This window comes from Emys orbicularis, chromosome 2 (genome assembly GCF_028017835.1).
Source record: "Emys orbicularis isolate rEmyOrb1 chromosome 2, rEmyOrb1.hap1, whole genome shotgun sequence".
NCBI lineage: Eukaryota > Metazoa > Chordata > Testudines > Emydidae > Emys > Emys orbicularis.
The window spans coordinates 199,776,614-199,798,670 of record NC_088684.1 but is presented as its reverse complement, the minus strand read 5'-3'; the positions used below and the strand labels follow the sequence as shown (position 1 = coordinate 199,798,670).

At 40.8% G+C, this 22,057-nt stretch overlaps 1 protein-coding gene across 1 annotated transcript in view; it reads left to right on the top strand.

The window, feature by feature from the left end:
• HECW1 (HECT, C2 and WW domain containing E3 ubiquitin protein ligase 1) overlaps positions 1–21,729 on the top strand; it is a 283,590-nt gene extending 261,861 nt beyond the window's left edge. The window contains exons 24-27 of the mRNA XM_065398899.1: positions 7,301–7,447; positions 9,701–9,815; positions 11,340–11,538; positions 21,618–21,729. Of these exons, the coding sequence (XP_065254971.1) occupies positions 7,301–7,447; positions 9,701–9,815; positions 11,340–11,538; positions 21,618–21,729 (573 nt within the window). The remainder of the gene's footprint in view (positions 1–7,300; positions 7,448–9,700; positions 9,816–11,339; positions 11,539–21,617) is intronic.
• Positions 21,730–22,057: the final 328 nt, after the last annotated feature.

Here is a 22,057-nt window from a genome sequence, read left to right as displayed (position 1 = left end):
AGGATGGATAGGGCAAACAAAATCTAGAAGGGGCATTTGGGTGCAGCATCGGACTCAGCTCTACCCCACCAAGATTGCAGTCTTTCTTGCACCTTGCACCTGCAGGGATTGTGTGTCACTGTCCCTGTGGCAGCACACAAATCCCTCTGCAGCTCTGCTGTCACAGCTCTGTTCACTCACTCCTGAGGGTTCTCTGCACATTCAGCAGCAGGGTGGCCTCCCCTGTGTCCGGGGGCTTGTCCTCCTCCTTGCAGTTCAGCCCAGGGGTTTTTGCTCATCAGCTTGAGATACATAGGGGACAAGGAAGGGAATCAGATAATGCAGAGGATCAGATAATGAGGATTCGGATAGTATACTATATAGAAATAATAAGAAGCTGAAGAAATTAATCATCGGGAAGGCTGCATGTTTTGGGAAATCCTGCAAGAGATTTGGGACAATGGGACTCAAGCACATGCTTAAAGCTAGACATGCATAACTGCTTTGCTGAACAGGGGCTTTCATGACTCTGTCACAACTATGCACTGTCTTCAGGGATGAAATTGAGCCCTGGGGCCAAAGTCTCAGCTGGTGTAAATGAGTGCAGCTCCATTGGAGTCCATGTACACTAGCTGAGGATCTAGCCCATTATGTCTAACTTTACCCTGGTTACCCTTACTTGCTCTTACTGCTTCTCATTAAAGCTTGAGCTTGGATGAATCATCAAGTGTTTTCATAATTCATGATGCTACTCTAAGTCCCTGTCAATGGGCAGAATAATGAAGATCATATTATATATGCTTTGTATGCAATCTCTTGGACTAATAAACATATAAATCATGTATGCAGCCCATTCATTATCTATAGTAAACATCACTGCTATGCAGCAGAAAACTGAAAAGGGCATAAGGAGGTTCCATCACTTTCTAAATCATTTTTTTAGGGCTTGTCTACTCAAATATATGGTTTGTGGCAAGTTGGGGTGTGAATCTACTTGCACTAGCCTTCCGCAGACTGTCTATGTGGACCCTGCTGATGTACATTAACAGTTTGTTAATGTGTTTTCATGTAGTCCTATTTGAAATCAGGTGAGCAGCCGACATCATGATTTGTTGATTTAATGTACCCTCTCTATACACATGCACATAATACATCATTGGAAAGCTTATTCTGTCTACTTTAAGATGATGTATGATGTGACACTGACAAGTGGTGCCATTACCATAGAAATGGGATAAACAATAATACCATCCACAATTAAAACTTTGAAATATTTGCATTAGTTTCTGTTAGATTAACGACTCTATGTATTATTGCAAAACATAAAATTGCATTTCTTTGTGACCTCAAAGCATCACGACAACTATCTAAAGGATGAAACAAAATAGAATAATGAATTTGAACAAGTATAATTAAACTGTAATAGAGCTGGTGACATTTCTAGTCAACTTCATTATCATCTTGTTCACCATTATGGTCTCTATTGAGTGTGTGGTCTCCATTGCTTTGGCATGTACACAGTTCTGTGCAGGGAAGATTGTTCTGACTATAGACACAGTTGATTGTGCAGTGAGCCCCTACTGATATAGGAACAAATAAGGTCTTGTAGAAGCTCAGAAGCCACTGGGCCCTTGAAGAATACAGGAAGTAGTTCATCATCCACATTTTTCCATCCATGTTGCAGTGGTGATCCAATATCTTGTTCACCTATGTGCAAAGACATCCAAATCTTTGTTTGCCAATATGCTCTTTAGACATGCTCTTCAAAACTGTCCTCACGTGGTAGGAGTTTGGCCAGTGACTTGTCCTTTTTGATGGCTAGATTGAGGTGCAAGCTATTCAGATTTATGTGGGTGTCCTTTTCTTTCTTACGCTGGTCATACATCGCTGCTAACAATTTCCTTGCTGCAGAAATTGCAGCTTGTCTGTCACTCTCTCCCAATTTGGCAAGATCTCTGGAGCATAAAGCTCCCTTTGTTTTGACAGCATCAAACACAGATTTTTTTTCCCCAGTACCAAATAGGGATGACACAGCAGGAAGTATGTTGCAGAAGTCAGGAGTGAGTGCGTCACAAATTGCATGCACAGTATGAAGCGACACTTGTCAGTTGTGCTGATAATGGTGCCTTTTTCAATCTACATGCTATATATGTGTTCCGTTTTTGAAAAGTAGTGAACCACAAGAACCAAACCTTCTGTGTCAAGTGACCTAATTATTATGGTTACTTTGACACCGAGAGGCCCAAAAACCATATTAGCACATACAGCATGCAAAGGCGTCATTGTATCTGCTTTCTCTTGAGTACTGTACAAGTCTTGGACTTCAATACCCACTGGTGATGGACTTTGCTACTTCCCCATTGTAAAAGCCTCCAACAAGAAGGTGCATTTTGAACCATATATTCACAGAGGAATTTTACAAGTGACTGCTGTTGGATGCCACATTTAGAAACTTTTTTCATGGAGGCAAAGGGTGTCCACCAATCACCTGGTATTTTTTGCATCCAACCTTAGACCTTGTCCAGTGCTGTCTTTCTGCAGTTTTCAAAGAGTTACTGTTATCATATGTCAAAGACTCTGATTAGAGAATTAGCTTTCTCAAATCCTTTTAGGACCTGCCTCAAGTACTCAGCAGCCAATACACTGAATGTGTGGAATTTGTCTCCAGCCATCATTTGTATCACAGCGTTGGCATCTTTGATGTACACAGTGGTTTCTTTGCATATGTCTACACAGCAAAGAAAAACCCACTGCTGGTCTGTGCCAACCAAGTCAGCTCACAGGGCTCAGGCTGCAGAGTTGTTTCATTGCTGTGTAGACTTCGGGCTTGGACTGGAGTCCAGGCTCTAGGACCGTGTGGATGAGCCAGCCGTGGGTTTTTCTTTGCTGTGTAGACATATCTCTAGTTGCATTCTCTTAGCTGATGGATTCTTTCAGCTTGAGCTTCCAGCTGATGCCCTAATTCAGCTTTGTCTGTTGTTCTCATAGTTCCATCAGCATGGAAGAAGAACACAGGCACCTGTCCTCTTCGGTGACAAAGAACAGTTGCCATTGAAACATCATCTCTTCATCTTGCTAAGGGCAGGACTTTGCGGAAAACAATTGCTGGATTGATCGCTGCTGTGATTGTCCCTCCATTGTCAAACTTAAATTTGGTCCTCTTGGCCATGTCTGCAAATGTTTTGATGACTGAGTTCTTGACTAGGCTGAAGAAGCGATGTGTCCCATCAGAATCAAGTGCACCTGTCACAAATCTCTCCATTTGTTCTTCATCCACAATAGGTGCGTATGCAATTGCTGTGTAGATGCTCTTTCTTTGTTGCAAGCTTATGCTTGAAAATAGACCAAAATGGAATCACATGAGTGTGAACAATATCAATGCAATTTGGTATTGGTAGGACGTTATGAAGTAGTAGTCTTAAGAGACTCCAGAAGAGATCTCAGACATTGTTCATTTATAGGTGAGAAGAGTTTTTTTTTCTAAGTGTTTTTTTATCATGAGTCGGTTCTGGATGTATTCTAGGTTTTTCAAATACTGCACATTGCGTAAGAGTCTCTGATTACCTGGGTAGAATAAGTGACTTTTCTTTCCCCTGGGTCAGTGATATTTCTTGTGATGCTGAACTATCTGCAAACTGTTCTTCAAATACCACTCTAGCCATTGAAAAGAAGGTACCTTTCCGTCAATGCTCTCTATGCTGATGTCTATATTACTGTCTCCTTTATGGATGAGATTTCTACCAGCATGAAGGGGTGTAATTCCATTTGAAATGAACATACCCCTCTGGAGTCTTTCTACTTCAGTTTTTGCAACACTAGTGATGAACTGCCTCAGCTCATCATAATTACAGAATCCATGAAGGTACAGTATGTCAGTTCAATTGTGAGGCCCAAACTCATGGGTTTAGCCATGCAGCAAGACCTGTGTGTAGAGGTGTGATCATTTTAGAACACTTAAATACTACGCACTCTGCAACTGAGAGACACCTTCTTTGAATGTCTTCTCAAGGACGACACCGCTGGCTGAATTATCTACCAACCAAAGGACAAACTCCTGCACCAACTGGGGCACAAAAGTAGCTGCCCTCTGTAAACTACAAACACCTGACTTTGGATAACATACTGAGGCTTTCATTTTGGCTATTTCAGACTGAAGGATTGAAGCAGCATTATACAAAATCACTTGTTCATTTGAAAGCTATTCATCAGGCTCATTCGCCAGAAGAACAGCCACAAAACATTTGGATGAATTAAGTTCCTGCTTCAGATGACTAGCAGCTTGGATAGCTTTAGCTAATGTTATTGTGCTGCCTGGAACAATGGTAGATATGCATTTTCCGTGCTGTTCATAGAATGAAATTGCAGAACCATAATGTTTTTCTAATCTTGCCTATAATTTGCTACTAGAATAGCTTTCAGTTTCTACATCTGAGGGAAGTAGGGCGTTATATCTTTGTAGCAGCTTGGACAGAAGAGTCTTCTTGTTGTACATAATATAATTGTCTATCTCTTCTACCAGCTGATAAAGTGCAATTTCATAATGTGACTGTATTGTTGCAGTGCAACTAGATGGTTTTGCTTTAAGATTCTTTTTACTCAAAGAGGAAGAAAGGCATGTTGAGTGACAAAAGCAATCAAGTCTTCTACAGATAATCAGTGCAATATGTCATCATCTTGTCTTTGACATGCTACCTCCCTTAGATTGGTTGTTCTCAAATGTTCCTATTTTATTAAGTTTCTTGTCTTTCTTGTGTGGTTTTCTCAAGCAAACAATGCAACAGGGCCAATCGCTGGAGGACATGCTTGCGCTGGTGGCTATAGAAGCAGATGAACATGATGTTCTCTGATCAGATTCAGATTCTGTTTTCTTCCCTGGGTTCAGTAAAACTCTGACATGTGCAACATTCAACTTGCTTGTGTATTTCTGAAAGCAAACCCTGTGACAGAGTATTGGTGGCACATCCTCTAAACTAGAAAACTCATCCAGTAGCCATCAATACAATTCATCTCTCCTGACTTCTGCTGCCAGCATCACAGAATTCTGTCCAGCACTGATTGCTTTGACAGTTTTGTATTCTTTTGATTTTCTTGACAAATAACACATTTTTCAAAGTTTGTGAAGAGTCTTTTTCTCTTTGATGTAAACTTTAAGGGGCTTGTGTGCTCAATGTCTTCATATACTGTAATTTCTCTGTAGTGGTAAATTTATTATATTGTTAGCATTACCACCACCACTATCACCATTTTTCATTTTGTACACATATACAGACTTATGCTAAATTAGATATAAATTAGATCTGTATGTTAGTATCAAAATTACCATTTTAGAGCACTTTGATTGAAGCCCGATATGAAGCTGTGTATTGTCATCTCTAACACTAATACTGACCTGTGCATGTCACTGAATTAAAAATATTTGAAAGACTAGTACTGCATACTTAGGCAATTACAGATGAATTGCCTATATATGCAGACTACATTGTATGTACTATATTATATGTACAAATGGAGAAGCATTACATTAGGAATTCACATACATTTATATCTACCCACTATGCAGTACAAACTATGGGCACGCAATCTACTGCTACTGGTGCACAACCTTCAATATGAAACTCATCTGGTCAGCAAATTTCATTTGAAAATATAGAAAACTATTATAATCACTTGTGACACACTCTGACAATTAAGAATATGCAATGTGAAAACATTTCATGTTAGTATATTGCAATATGTTGATATTTGACATCGTTGCCACAGCTTCATCATTTCTGTTAAAAAAAAAAAATACTTGTCCATGCAAAACCAATACAAACCTTTTAATACATTATCACTTGGACATACATTGGTGTTTGACCAATGAACACCACATTAAGATGTTGAAATTAATTTAAAGAGTAAAATCTGTAGTTGTAGTCTTGTTGCAGTGTTTCTGGAACTGTGCAAAAAATGACACTTTCTCATTTTGGGTACCGTTGTTTCACCTCACCTACAGTCATATGGCACCACTTGACAGCTGCTTATCATACTTCATCTAAAAGAACATAAAATAAGCTTTGAAAGGATATGTGATGTGGGGGGAGTGTAGGTTGGGTACATTAACCTCCAAAAATATGGCCCTTTTTGGAGAATTACCACATGCCTGAATGGGACTGGATCAGAGTGCATTAATGAAGTGTAAATGCGTGGCAGCAAGGTCCACATGGACAGTTTCTCTGCAGCAGGCTACTACAGGTAGACTCTCACCCCAGTTTGCCACAGACTAAATGTTCATGCAAATAAACCCTTAATTGTTCTTAATTTCTTTAATCTATTAGAGTGAATTTGAAATTAGTTTAATTACAAAGTAGATAATTTTTTGCAACATCTGCCAAAGATCATATGCTCACTGCATAGGTTCCTAAGGCTAATTCCTTCTAATCACGTCTTGTCTGCCTCAAACTTCAGCAATCAAACCAACTAAAATTAACCCTTAAGATGCTATGAAATTCTATAGCCATTGATATACGCTTCCACTTAGCTTTACTCACAGTAACAATTTTTGCCTAAGGGAGCATGTCACATGAGAGTAAAATTTTTGAACTGAAACAGGTAAGTTTTTGAGCCAACAGTCAACCAACTAATTGCATTTCTTCTGTGAGACAATCTGACTTCCTCGACACTGGGGCAGATTCTCTGTCCTGGCCTGTTCCCTTTGCCCTGGTTAGGAAGTTTGCAGCAGGCATAGAGCTGGCATAACTGGCTCCTAAGTCACCCTCCCTGCAGCTCTTGGTGGGAAAGGCAGGATGAACACGTGTGGTAAAAGTGAGCTATGTTTTGGCTATGATCAGTTGGTCAGTGGTTTCTGGGGGACCACTGCAAGTTGGCACAAGAAGTTGGAGCATTCTCAAGGCTGATTTAGTTGGGAATTGGTCCTGCTTTGAGCAGGGGGTTGGACTAGATGACTTCCTGAGGTCCCTTCCAACCCTGATATTCTATGTTTCTATGGCTGCTGTAGCCTGTGCTGGAAAGAGGGGCTGAGCAGAGAAAATCATGGCACCTTGATGTGTCCCACTTCACCAAGTGTGATGTCGGTGAATCAAAGAATCTGAATCATTATCTGTATATGCCATTTGGAATGTGTTTTTCCCCTGTTAATTACTTTAATTTTTCTGATGGGAATGGGAGAGACACCAACATAGGGTGAGCTGTAATGATGCGATGTACTGATAGGAATGCAGAAATGTTGCTTGCGCCTCACCGTTTTGCAAAGCCTGCCTTGAATTTTGAAATACATGGTGATCTCTGCATTGCTACCCCAATATGTATTTCTATTTGATAGGTGACAGAAAGAGAGCTGAAATCTGGGGGTTCAAATACACAGGTGACAGAAAAGAACAAGAAGGAGTACATTGAGAGAATGGTAAAGTGGCGTGTGGAACGAGGAGTGGTTCAGCAAACAGAGGCTCTAGTCCGTGGCTTCTATGAAGTAAGTAACAAAGTTGCTCACGCCATCCACCACTCATGATCTGAATGTGACAAGCACAAGGGCAGCCTACTGACAATACCAGAAATGAATGGAATTCTCAAAACCTTAGCCGGCAGGGGTAGTAGCATCAGGAGATGATGTGTTTAATGTTAGTGATTAAGGGAGAAGGTAGCTGAATGTGCACTTGATTCTGCACAATAAAAAGTGATGAATGGGGAAAAAAAGAACAGGTAAACCTGACCTGCACTAATGAGATTACTGCTATCCAGTCACAACAATATTCCTATCTCATAGTAAAAGTAAAGCAGAGAAAGTTGCACATAGCTAAGCACCACACTGGTAAAATGAGGACAGCACTTAGGCCCTTGTGTCCTCAGACAATTGTACATACTGCCACTTTTTCACCATGCACACTTGCAAGTAAGGGAGGGGGAACTCAGGGTAGGCTTATTACTATCAGTGCAGAAGACCATGCCTAGCACTTGATCTCATTTGCACCCACATGAGTCTTCTACTTGCCAACCTTGTGCAGCCTGCTGTGTACCATACAAGGACTTTCAGGATCAAATCCTCTATCTGCTCAGACTACAAAATATAGTCAGTTCCCAGAGTCTTGCCTTTTCCACCACTCGTGCCTGCCAATCAGAGGCACAGAGAACTGGAAGATCACAAGCAAGGAAATAAAATAAATTGCTAAGACATTATCCTAGGTTGCTGTACCCCGCAGAAGTCTCCTTTCATTCAGATAGAATAAGAATTTCTGGCATGTTTGGATAGGATGTGTCCTGTCAAACCACATTTCACTTTCCTTGTGTATGTCATATGCTGTCCTGGCCAGAGGCTGAGTTTGTTGACTAATGAGCTACGACAATATTAACTGTTGGTATTGGCTTTGGTAACTATGAAAAAATGTCAGTCTATAAAGCATAGTGAGCCTGATTCTTCTCTCACTTACCCTGGTGTAAATCCAAATTTATTGGAGTAAAACTAGTGCAGACGAGAGGAGAATCAGGCTCAGTATATAGAATTGTAAAATGATTTTTCTTCTGTGGTTATTTCAGTTTTTCGGTTTGTTCCATTTTCCAGTCAATATTAAGCAGAGGCCATTGTTGATTATAAGACTCCTCAGGCTAGATTTTCAAAGGTATTCAGGCTTCTAATGATGCAGATCAGTTTGGGATTTTCAAAAGGCGGTATGCAGTTTAGGTGCCTGACTCCCATTGTTTCCAATGGAAGTTTGGTTCCTAGGCTGCCCAGGCGCATTTGAAAATTCCCATAGGCACGTATCTGCATCATTAGGCACCTAAGTATCTTTGAAAATCTGACCCCTAGCCACTAGTGGCTGTTCTAAGCAATAAAGGCTTTTTGAAAGATGTTGTATAAAATACTGTAGTGAAGTATGGGTTCCAAATTTTCTTCTTCTGTTGGGGGTTGGAGTGTGAGGAAGTACAGAATGAACACATGATTGAGGAGAAGAACTTTCCAGAGATAGTGAGACATACTATATCCCTAAGGAACTCATCACAGAGCGGTTTGACATCTAGCATTCTATCCTATAAACTGTGGCTAGCCCTAATATATAAAATGCTGGATCTCAAGCTTGTGTTAATGGGCACTGCTCCATTGAAGTCATTGGAGCTATGTCAATTTACGTCAGCTGAGGATCTGGCTCCAAGAGTTGCACTGTGGCAGAATTCATGAATGTGCTCGAGCGCCGCAAGAACTGACAAAGGCTGAAAAGCTGTATATTTGTCTCTATATTCCGTGTTCATCCGAGTACTGTACAGTTTGTGAAGGATTTTTTTTAATACCATTAAGATGATAAACCTCAGTTTAATCATGCATGAAGTACTAAGGCTGCTATCTTGTAACCATATTCTGACACAGACTAAAAGTAATATAGAAAAATATATCCTACATTTTGCAAATCTCATTCGCAGTTGACCATTTATATCACTTTTCAGAAGAGATGCTGTAGGAAGAAGTCCTCTGCACAAACTATTTCCTTTTCCTTCTGCTGTTCCATTCTGATCATATCTCCTCATAGATCAGCATTGTTTATAATTAAAATTCTCAGCAAATTCACAAAAGAAGACCAACTGATTTATTAGCAGGTGATTGGAATCTAACTGCTGACATGCACTCTTAGTCACAATAGGCAGCTAATCATCAGAGCCATGACTGAGTTTTTCTGAGACAATGCATCTGCTGTACCTCCAGTCAAAGTGGACTCAAGAATGGTTTGTGTTTTAGGTTGTAGACTCCAGACTCGTCTCCATTTTTGATGCCAGAGAGCTAGAGCTGGTGATTGCAGGCACTGCAGAAATAGACCTCAATGACTGGCGTAACAACACAGAATATCGTGGAGGTAAACTATCTACTCATACTTAGTAGTATCTTCATTATTATCAGGCCACATCCTGAGATGTGTACTCAGTGTTTGCTCTATTTTTCCTGAGGGAAACTCGCACTGAATTCAGACGGTTTCTCTCAAGAAGGACTCAATGAAAACTAAATAAGGACCTCATGATTTGGCCAATAGACACGTTAATACTAGAACAGGTCTTGCAGTTTCTGCTCAGATCTTACTCAGACAAAATTCCTTTGACTTAATGGGAGTTTTGACTGAGTAGAGACTGCAGAATTTAGCCTATACTTTATTTATATTGAACAATATGAGTAAAATCCTGGCCTTATTGAGAAAATGGCAAAATTCCCATTAACATCAATAGAGACAAATTCTGCTCCCAGTTACACTCTAACAAAATTCAGCGCTAAGTTAAAGCCCCCAAGTCAAAGTGTTTCACTCCTTCATTGAACACCAGCACTAAATCCCCTGCCCCGACTAGTTGGACTTGTTTTGTTTTGAACAAAGAGCATAGTGTGGGCAGGAACTGTTGAGTAATGGGCAAATGGGTTGTCCCCCCAGGTCCCTCGGCTCTACAACACAAAAGAAAACTCAATGGAGTTGACCTGTCCTCCCCCATAAACACAAGACGCAAATTTTGGCTGCTGGCTGACCACCAACTATTCTTACCTATTTGTTGCTTAAGCACTGAGCTACTAGCCATAAGGAGGGTTCCCTATAATGGTTTTCATGTTTAACTCTTCTGCATAGAGTGTTATTTAAATATAATTATTGAGCCAGATTGAGCATGGGTTCATTCTGGCTTTCACTAGCATGATCTCAAGCCCAGAGCTGTGGTGGCAAGTCTGCCAGGGAAGGGCTTGCAGCAGCCATTCCCCTCCAGATGTTGGAGTTGTACTGGCCAATACCAATACAACCCCAAAAGGGACTGGTATTGGCCATGAAGAGGGTATGTCCCCTTAAAGTGATTCATACCTAGGATGCAGGGAGCTGGGCCGGCACTTTCCTATGCTAGCTTCACGATCTGGACCATTGATTTAATTTCTTTACCCCTCTTATTACATTGTTTTAAAGAATCACCATTGAATGTTATCTGCTATAGATGTAACAATTTTTCCAGTTCTACAGCCTTGGTTGTATTTGGGAATCAGAAATGTAGCCTTTCCATCAAGCTGTCATGAGCCATATAGAATATCAACTTTAGTCATTTATGTTTATCATGGATAACCACAGTATTTGCCAAAATGTTTTGGGAAAGGGCTGTATACGTGAGTTATAAATGTGAGCTTTGCTGTACATGGAATTTTGTAGTTTCAAATTAGTTAGCTGTATTAAGTTATCCAGAGGTGAGAAGACAAGAGGGCTAAGACATATCTCATCAATCATTAGTTCAGTCCTTTGGCTGAGGTTTTGTAGCAAGAGAAGCTAATAGCTCACATTCCTTTTTGTGGAAATGTATTGAAATGGTACATCATCAGATCCAGTTCCCACTTAATTTGTATGTTTCTAATCTTTCTCTCTCAGGTTACCATGATGGGCATATTGTAATACGGTGGTTCTGGGCAGCGGTGGAGAGATTTAACAATGAACAGAGGCTACGGTTCCTGCAGTTTGTCACTGGAACATCTAGTGTGCCATATGAGGGGTTTGCAGCCCTTCGAGGGAGCAATGGTCTGCGGCGCTTCTGTATAGAGAAATGGGGGAAAATAACATCCCTTCCAAGGTATGTCTGTATTATGAATAAAATCTTAAATGCTGTAGAGAAGATGAGCACAACACTTCATTTCAGTGTTTCTGGCAGTTAATGACAGTGAATACAAGAGCAGCAAAGGACAAGTGTCACTTCATCACGACACAGCCACTGAACCTACAACTGCACTCAGTGAAGGGTGATTTCTTTTGGTATCCTTTATATTTAGAAGACTTGCATCTGAAGAAGTGAGGTTCTTACCCACGAAAGCTTATGCTCCCAATACTTCTGTTAGTCTTAAAGGTGCCACAGGACCCTCTGTTGCTTTATATTTAGAGATGGGTTGAAACCAGACCTTCACATTTGGAGTCCTTTAAATAGTAGGGAATGGTCAGGATGCTAATTCCTCAGATCCAAACCAAATCTTTTTGTGAGATTTCAGAGCTTGTGAGATTTCTCTGATTCAGCCAGATACCCATTTCCTAGCCCAAGTCCCATAGGGATTCAGATCTGAACACCTCCACTGGATCTCATTTGTTCCATTTTGTCATCCCACTATTCAGCATGTCATAGACTCATAGAGTTTAAGGCCTTAAGGGACCACCAGATCATCTAGTCTGAGCTCCTGTATATCAGAGGCCACCAACCACCCAGCATCTGCACACAAAACTTGCATAGTAATGTGTATGGGACCATTAGGAAGCTTAGTGAAGAAATGGGCTGTAGTCAGTGTGATGAGTACAGCTTAGTGGGGGGGGATAGCTCAGTGGTTTGAGCATTGGCTTGCTAAACCCAGGGTTGTGAGTTCAATCCTTGAAGGGGGGATCTGGGGCAAAAATCTGTCTGGGGATTGGTCTTGCTTTGAGCACGGGCTTGGACTAGATGAGATCCCTTCCAATCCTCATATTCTATGATACCACCCAGATTTATATATCCATTCTAATTGGCTCAGTATGTGCAGCTGAATGATTTACCAAGTTCCTAACAGATTGAAGCTTGCTCGAGAACTTGCTGAGGCTCACCCCAGACAAGACTGGAATAATGCATATAGGCTGTGGGAAGATTTTGGGAGAAAGGCAGAGGCAGTTGTCTTGGTTTAGGGAAAGTGCCTGGTGTTTATGACATAGATTCACTGCCTGGGCATCTTGTTGGATTCCACAGCTGCAACAGTGGCCAAGAATATTTGCATCCATTTGTGTCCAACCATAATAATAATAATAATACCTAGCTCTTATATAGCACTTTTCATCAGTAGATCTCAAAATGTGTCATAAAGGAGGTCAATATCATTATCCCCATTTTACAGATGGGGAGACTGAGGCACAGAGAGGTGATGTGGCTTGCCCAAGAGACCAATAGCAGGGCCAGGAATAGATCCTGGATCTTCTGAGTCCTAGTCAGTGTTCTGTCAACTAGACCACACTGCCTTCCATCTAGGTTCTGACTTCTTTTCTTGAATGTGGATGTCACTATGTCTAGCCATGCTTTTGTCTCCTTGAGATTGTACTACTGCAATGCACTCTATATAGGCTACATCTTACCACCATTAAGAGATTTCAACTAAGGAAGTGCCCTATTTGCTTAACATTCCTCATTCAGGGAAGACCTCTCACCTGTGCTTCAGGATCTAAATTGGCTTCCAGTTCATTTCCAGAAGGATATTCAAAGTGTTGTTCTTGCCCTATAAAGCCCTCAATGGCTTGGGACCTGCGTACATTAGAGACCACCTCCAGTTAAGAACAGCTGAGGTGCTCCAACATACAGTCCTTTCAGGAAACTGGGGGAATTAGCCCTAGTTTCATCTGCATCAGGAATTAGCCCTCGTTTCATCCACCAGTGACCAGACAACCATGTAAGCTGTATTGGTGCAAACCCCATTTCAAGCAGTGGTAAACTGCACTGTTGCCAACTGCAATTTACCATATCTGCATTAGGGGTTTGCTCCAGTGCAACTGTTCTGGTGGGTGGCCAGGGATGGCTGGAATCAGGGCAAATCCAAAGGGTAGACAGGCCTGGGAGGGTGCTGCTGACCTTTGATTTTCAAGGAGAATCCTTTGATTTTATCACATGCTTCCTACTTTGGTTTGACAGAGACCAAGTCTAATGACTTTCCGGGCATTCTGTAAGTCCCATTTGTTTTCCCGAGTCTTTGAGAGGTCCATAACCACCTCTATAGATGGGCTATAGAGGTGGTTATGGACAGTCCTGATTGTGAACATGAAGAATCACAAAAAGTACAAGTTCCAAGTTGTGCAGCATTTCTGTAGAAATCCATCTACATTAGACTTCTCTGTGTGAAGATGAGCGGGTTTTGTAGTGTATATAAGAAATGCCAGGCTGACCTGTCAAGGGCTAATAAGGTAATTTGCCTCATTCTGCTCTGCTTAACTTTCTGTGTTAACCTAGACATTGCTTTTGACCTAGATTCAGTTAGCCTCAAGATATTCAAGTTAACTGCCTTAAGTTTGTCCACTGATTACTCAAGTCTCACTCTCCCCCGAAGAAGCCTTCTCTCCAGGACAGAGCTACAGAACCCTCTAGAACTTTCTGAGCAATGTGATCCAGAAAAGTGAAGCAACCATTTCTGATGGGGGAAAAACCCAGATTGTTCACCATGAACTACCATCTTTATTATTTAATAATTGTAGAGCGCTGTTGAGTGCATATAGCAGTCAGAAATATAAAAAACACCAGGGCCAAAATGCCAAAAACTGGACACTGAAAATTAAGCTCCTAAATCCACATTTACTTGAACTTTTTATTTAGATGCCTAATTATGGATTTGTTTAGAGGATTAAAGAGCATCTGACCATATCCTCTAGGCACTTGGGCATAATTTAAAAATGCACACTAAGTGTACCAATTTAAGGTAACTCACTACAAATCCTTCTCCCACTCAAACAATTCCCCACCTCTACATTTGCACTTATCCCCCTCCCCCATTTTCTAATGCATGGGGAAAATAGATGACCCTTTCTATGTGCCCTAGAAGTAATCAGGTTAGATCAGTTAGGTGTTCAAATATGGATTTAGGACCCTAACTTTTGGCTTGAGTTTTTTCATGAACGCTACAAGAGTCTTAGGCCCCAGTCCACCAAAAATTATGACTGTTTCTTCTGCCATAGAAATCTGCAAAAAGTTGCATAAACCTCCAAGCAGTTGGCTTCTTCAGCTGGGCCTGGCACAGAGATGGATGTGGGGTTGCTGGGTTTTAATGGCTAGGTCTGGTCTGAACATTTCCAGATGTTTTACAGAGTATCAAGAAGAGTTTTAAATATTTTGTAAGAACCCAGGGCTCCCTCTTTGGTCTCTTCTTCCTTCTCTTGATAGCTGTTTTAGATGTGTGACTCTCCCATACACATTGTCCTTATGCTTTAGTGATGCAGTGTGCAATTGCTCCTGTTTTGTTTACCAATGAATACAGATGTAGTAATGCCTAACACTTGCCACAACATGCAGCACTATCAGCAAAGACACAGGGTGTGAATTTCTGAGGTGAAATGATACTTGTAATAGTACTAAAATTAATACATAGCACTCATGGTAGGGCTTTCTGGAAATAGCAGTGTAACCGCAGCGGCAGGAGGGGCCATCCACCCAAGTACATACCAAAGGCTGGTCTATACTGAAAACTTACCTCAGCATAGCTACTTCTCTCAGGGATGTGAAAAATCCCCCCTCTCTCCCAGGAGACAGGTGTTCAGACCTGACCCCCAGTGCAGGCTGACAGAAGAATTCTTCCATTGATGTAGTTACTGCCTGTTGGGGAGGTGGATTAACTACAGTGATGGGAAAACCCCTTCTGTTGCTGTAGTGAGTGTCTACTCGGACGAGCTACAGCGACAAACTGCAGCAGTGCAGCTGGGCCACTCTAGCAGTTTAAGTGTAGACACAGCCTAACATCTTGGAAAGGATTGTATGCAGGGTGCCTAGCCCCTCACATTGTCATGGGTACACTTCTATTTTTAATGCGGTACTCAATTAGAGCTAGCATGGATATGTATTCTCAAGATGGAAATTACACCTCCAGCTTCAGGTATAGACATATCTACAGTAGTCAGGACTTTAGAGTGGTTTGGAAGATTTGGACTCCAGGAGCTTTATTCTAACCTCACTTATGCTGGTGTGAATCAGGAATAAATCCACTGAAGTCAATAGAGCAACACTGGTGTGAAACACTGGTATAAGGACTATCAGACCCAACAAGTGGATTATTTCCATTATGCATGGGAAATGAGACATAGGTTATTTTATTCTAATCTACATCTATGTATCATGTGTACACATTAGAATAAAGGCAGCCAAAGCAGAAAACAGATCAGAGATATTGCTCTACTCCCAGACCACAAGAACGTGACTCTGCAGCAGTATCCAACCAGAGTGTGTCTAACTCCTACAGGACTCTGTCAATGTAAAACTATGATTTGTTTTTCCTCCAAACTGCTGTAGCGAATCAAATGAGATACCACAAACTAGGTAACAGAGTCCAGGCACTTAATGTTATTTATGCTGGTTTCTGTTCTTCAGGCCCCAGGTTTACTCTCCCTGTTTAATATGGAAGACTCCCCTTTGAAATGCAGCAGTTATACATTGACTCCCAGTGCTTGGTTTTTAGTAAGTTTCCCATGGGGGAAAGATCGTTCTACTGTTTGGGTTTATAGCTGGATGAAGATCTGAGAAAACCTCTTCCCATCTATAGCCTTGTTGAAGCAGGGGAAGCTCTTATCTTGTGTCATGCAGATTTTTGGCTCTCAGCCAACTCCCTCCGTCTCCCAAGAACTTGACCTTAATTCCCCACCATACTGTTGTAATGAATACCAAAAAAAACTTCTTATATTAAATCATGTAGCTGTGTCTAAAACTAAGGAAACAACTTCATCTGAAAAGTATGTGCAAAGAGAGGGGAAAACATTCTGTTACAGCTGTCTGAGAAGACAATGCCCTCTGCTAAGAGCTTGATCCTGAGAAGTGCTGAACACTTATACCTCCCATTGGGACACATCCTGAAATCCTTACTCTGTTTCTCCTTCACAGTCAGGCAAAACTCTCATTGGCTTGAAGCAGAGTTCTGCCTAGGTAAAAATCAAATAAGGACCTCAGGATTCGGCCCAGCGATTTCAATAAGAATTGCAAATAATCTGTACCTGAGAAGCCTTTACTTTCTCAATCAACATAGAGAATTAGCTGACTTTCCCTTGAAAGTGATTTTAGTTCTACAAAGTAATTTATAAATACCAGCATATTGTCTGCAGTTAGCATATGCAGATTATCAGTACATATTTGATCTTACATAAATGATCTCTCTAGGTCCTAAAATATTTATTAGGCACCTGTCATCATAATATCCAGAACTGCCATATAACAATTAAGGTACTGGATGTACAAATAACAGGATATAAATTCATCATTTCCCCCTTTCCTAGTGGTGTGTGTGTTGTTTTGTTATTTTTTTAATCCTTGGTCCTTCTCCTCCTCCTCCTCCCCTCTCTTTCCTTCTTGAGTCCCTTCCTCTCTCCTAATCGCCCTATTACAGTTCAGTCTAAGGGAGATGATTATGGGATATAATATAATTCTCCTATTCAAAGTATAGTTCCTATATTGTTGTTCTTTATATTCTCATTATGTATATGTTTGGCAAAATTTCATGCTGACAATAAAATGTTACTAGGACAGTCAATAATCCAAGGCACAAACTGATTCAGATATGTGACCCTTGGAAAACTGGTCCTCCAGTAAAGGAAGCATAAACCATTTTTGTTTAATACAACAGAAATATAACCTTAGAGCCCCAGGTCACTTCTTAAGCAAAAAATTCCCAAGAGGAACCATTGAGTGTTTCCCTTCACAAACAAAGAGGAACAAACGTAGATATGTGTATGGAAGATCTGAGAGATTTGAGGATTGTGGCTGGGAGTTAGTACCTCTCCCTAAAAAAGCAAGGTGAGAGGAACAAGTGGCCCATTTCTGTCTCTCTGGTACTGTTCTGTCAGAAAGCAAGCCTTATTACAGCTGACGGGTTAAATCCATAAGTTTGACAGGGGAGGGTTGTGTGTGCATTTGCTGCCTTTGGACTGTCAGCATTATAAAGATTAAGGGAAGTGACAAAAGAAGAAGAATGCCAAGAGCTTGAAAGCTTACATGTAACTTTTAGAGAGGACATTTAAAAGGAGAGAAGTAGCAGTGGAGACACTAAGAGAGATTTAGAGATTCAGACCCCCACAAACTACGAGGAGTTATAACTACAGACTGCAAAGAAGAAAGAAATTTAAGTTATCAGTTGATAGTTTTTCTCCCTTCAAGACAAGAGCATGATAAGTAGGTCATAGTTTAGATTACTTTATCTTATGTTTTCTTCTAAAAGTGTAGGAGTCAGTTTCATAAAGGTGTAAATACTCTGCTCTTTTGAGTTTGGGTCCTCATACTTGCTGAATATGCTCTCATAAATGTCAACAGGCTAACAGGGCTAGCTAGAGGCTTAACTGAAAGAAGAAAGCCTATTCGCAAAATGTAATTATTGTTTCTTCCCTTGCTCATGCAGCATTTCCACTCCAATACACACAAAGGGCCGAATACTGCAAAATACTGAGCCTCTCCTGCCATGTTCTGATTACAGTGACATCAGTGGCCATAGAGGCTGCTCAGCACACCTTAGGAGGTGCTCAGCCCCTTGCAGGATTGGGCACAAAGTTAAGGGACTGTGACATTACAGAAAATGTCCCTGCCTCTTAATTGACCTATGTGCTTAGGAATCACATAACATATAATATAAACAACCCAAGCGGTGAGTTGAATGCCTTTTGGTTCAGCTGGAAAAGGAAAGGGTTTCAACTTTCAGCTGCAAGAAGCAAAAGTAATGCCTTCTCAGCAATACTGAGAAGGAACAGGGAAGGCTTATCTTCCTCCTGTCTATCCCCCTCCCCAAACCAAAAATCAGAACTTGTCACTGCATTACATAAGCAGACACTTGACACCCTGGGCCCAGCACATCAAGCCTGTCCCCAGACTTTGGCCCTTGCAACAAAGAACAGGAAATGACAGCTGGCCCACTTACAACGCTGCAGAAGGTCACACGGAAAAATTTTGTTCTTAGTTACACTGGTGTAAAACTGGGCTGACTACATAGATTAATAGAACAGAATTTAACCCCATATTTTGTCCTTTGGCAATGTATGGTACCTGCATGGTAGTTAGCCTGAGAGTTTCCCTTTTTTATTTGGTTGTTTGGGGATCTTTTTGTATGACAGATACTTTTGGGTTAGAGGGTACAAATGTTTTGTTTGGATAAATGTCCAAACATCTCCAGACATTTTGAGGTTCCCTTCCCTTTTTTCCCTCCAATAGTTCCTCCCCCGTTATATGACCCTGTAATAATCTGCTGTACCCGGCTGTCCTCCTCTACATAAGCCTTTGTCCTGTACAAACCCGTAATCCGATGTTTGCTTGTATGTCCAACGAAGAGCCATTTGTATGGCTCTGAGGACACACAGTATGTTAGGTCCTTGCCTTCCATTCAAATTGTAAAGGAATGACACAAAGAAGATTCTTCTCTGCCCCTAAATGCTCTTTATGTGTGACACTCAAAAGTTAATAATGGCTTCAGTTTTGAGAGACTTTGTTTCGGAGAACTGGTAATAGGAAAACAAGTAGGTCTGTGCTCTGAATCTGTCCCAGATGAAGAGTGACTGAAAGTCATTAACATCAGAAGCTTGCTCACTGGCTTGATTGAAATGAGTTTGATTATCTCAGTCCAGTTCCTAGTGGACAGGTGTCCATATCACAGTAAACACCATTGCAGGTAGCACTAATCAGCACTTTTGCTGCTAGTCTCAGCAGAGTCCGGTGACTGAATGGACCAAGGGAACTCAACCACCTTCTAGCTCCTGAAGAGGGTTGACACGCATTGGTAGGGCTTAGTGGGGATGGCTGAGGAACACAAATAATGGTAGAAGGCTACTTATCTCTAATGCATACACCACACGATGCACTAACTTGTGAAATGTATTATAATAATGACTTTATCAAGGTTCATTTATTTCTCTAACTCCTTTATGTTCCCAGTTCATTTCCAAAGGAAATTGCTTTTATGGCATACTCTCTCAGAGAATAACCAGTTTACAATTTTTTATTCAGAAAAACTAGTAAAAGCTCTCCTAATTGAAATGCTGCAGTGCAATGGAGACTATGCCTCTGGCTGTTTCAATTTCCTGATAGCTTTTAATGATTCACCGTGGGTGCTTGATAAATCTCCCCTTTCAGTTCTACAAGTCTCATGCCAACTAATCTGCCTTCAGCCTGGTTTTTTTGGTTGGCCTAACAAATGAGCAGCAGAGGATAAGAGGGAGTCTACTTTAGGAAGGGCTCTTCTGCTTCAGCTCATAGGAAACAACATGCATTAAAGGATGAGATCTGAGAGCTGGAAGTAAAACAAGGTAATAGATTCTAAAAATACCAGGAGCCAGATTCTCATCAATCACCATAGCTCCATTGGCTTCATTGCAGCTCTGCCATTTTACAGTAGCTGAAGATCTGGCCTGATGTGGATATGAAATACCAGACATGAACAACACCCATCACCATGCCTAGGGCTTTGGGGGGAAAGGAGACATATATGTGCACTCCCTACAGAGATAGATTAAGCACAGCATGATGGATTACTATTTAGCATGGTTTTGAGGCTGTTGGGGATATTTGTAAAGGTCAGTGTGTTTCAAAACTAAAAAGCAAATAGCATTTTTATGCTGAACTGACTGGAACAATTTTTGTTAGTAATTTAGGATTAGCCTCCCGTTCTTGGGGCCTCCTCCTGCTCCCATAAAAGTGTTTTAAATCTTGAGGATTTTTGATCACCAGGGTTACTACAAGAAAAGGAAATAGTAAAAGATTTAGCAAAGCCGGAATACAAACGGAAATCTTTCCCCCGATTCAAGCGTGATTTAAAACTAGAATTGGTTGGAAAATGGGGATATTTTTCATGGGAAATGTGTCCCGTATTTTGTTGAAAAATGTATCAACTGGCTTAAATTGTAAATTTTTTGTGAGAGGGACATCTTGTCTGTGTTTGTACGATGCCTAGCCCAATACATAGATTCTGACCTGCTGTACAGCACAGGCTATAGAACTTCCCCAAATAATTCCTAGAGCAGATCTTTTAGACAAACATTCAATCTTGATTTTAAATTGCGAGTGACGGAGAATCCACCACAACACTTGGTAAATTGTTCCATTGGTTAATTACTGTCACTGTTAAAAATATACGCCTTATTTCCAGTCTGAATTTGTCTAGCTTCAACTTCCAGCCATTGGATCTTGTTATACCTTTCTCTGCTAGACTGTAGAGCCTATTATTAAATATTAATACCTCATGTAGGTACCTATAGACTGTAATCAATGGGGTCCTCATCCCTGACTAGGGCTCTGAGACGTTACAGTAATACAAATAAAAATAATAATAATATTTAAAACCCAGCCTTATAACAAGTGAGTTACAGAAACAACATTCTGCTTTCTAGAGACCTTCCTCTTTCAGGCACCCAAACCAGTTGGTTTTATAGTGTTTCCTGTGTTCCCTCTGAACCTACAGTTGTCAGTCCTGTCTTATTACTCTACTCAAAGGGCCAAATTTACCAATACATTCCAACCGTTTTATAACTGTCCTGTAGTGCAGAGCTTAACCAGCCACTTATACCGGATGTATAGCTGCTTTGCATTTCTGGAACAGCACAAAACAACCAAAGTGGCACCAGTGAATATTACTCTGTATGAAGTCTGAGGCCTTAATTCCACAGTGAACCCCACATTTGCACAGGGGATTCACCGACATGGAGCTCATTGCAGGATCTGGGCCTAATGCAGGATCTAGCCTGTCATACAGATACTTTCTGTTAATGCTTAGTTTGTCTATGTATATATATATAGTTCAAATTGATGCATGTATATTTTTAAAATATCTTCTGGCTCTTTGGATTTTAGGGGCTTTTATTTTAACACTCAGGCTTTATTTAATTAAAGCTTTTTAGCAATTTAGAGGACATAAGTGAACTTCCGTCAGAATAAGCAGTGTTTATTTGTTAAAAGTAAATGAAACTTACCACACTGCATTTTTCCATTTGCAGGGCACACACGTGTTTCAACCGCTTGGATCTTCCACCTTACCCATCTTATTCTATGCTGTATGAAAAGCTGTTGACAGCTGTTGAAGAAACTAGCACATTTGGACTTGAGTGAGGGAATTCAGGCACTTCTGGTATTTTCCTGGCTGATGATATCACCTTCCTTCCCCACCGTCATATGATCTTCGTTGTCCATGTTTTTATTTATGAAAACAAAAATCAGGATTGACAAAAGCTGTGCATGAAGAACTGCCTCCCTAAGATCTAACCTTCATGCTCTCATCCTCAGTTTCCAATGGACTCCTGTATGCAATAGAAAAACAACTGTCTCAAGGTTTCTGTATGTCTCCACATACCTCCATTATAATAATGAAAATACAAATGCAGGTTATGTTACACTTGACCAAATGTTGATAAATGTTTACTTCCACCTACGTTGATTA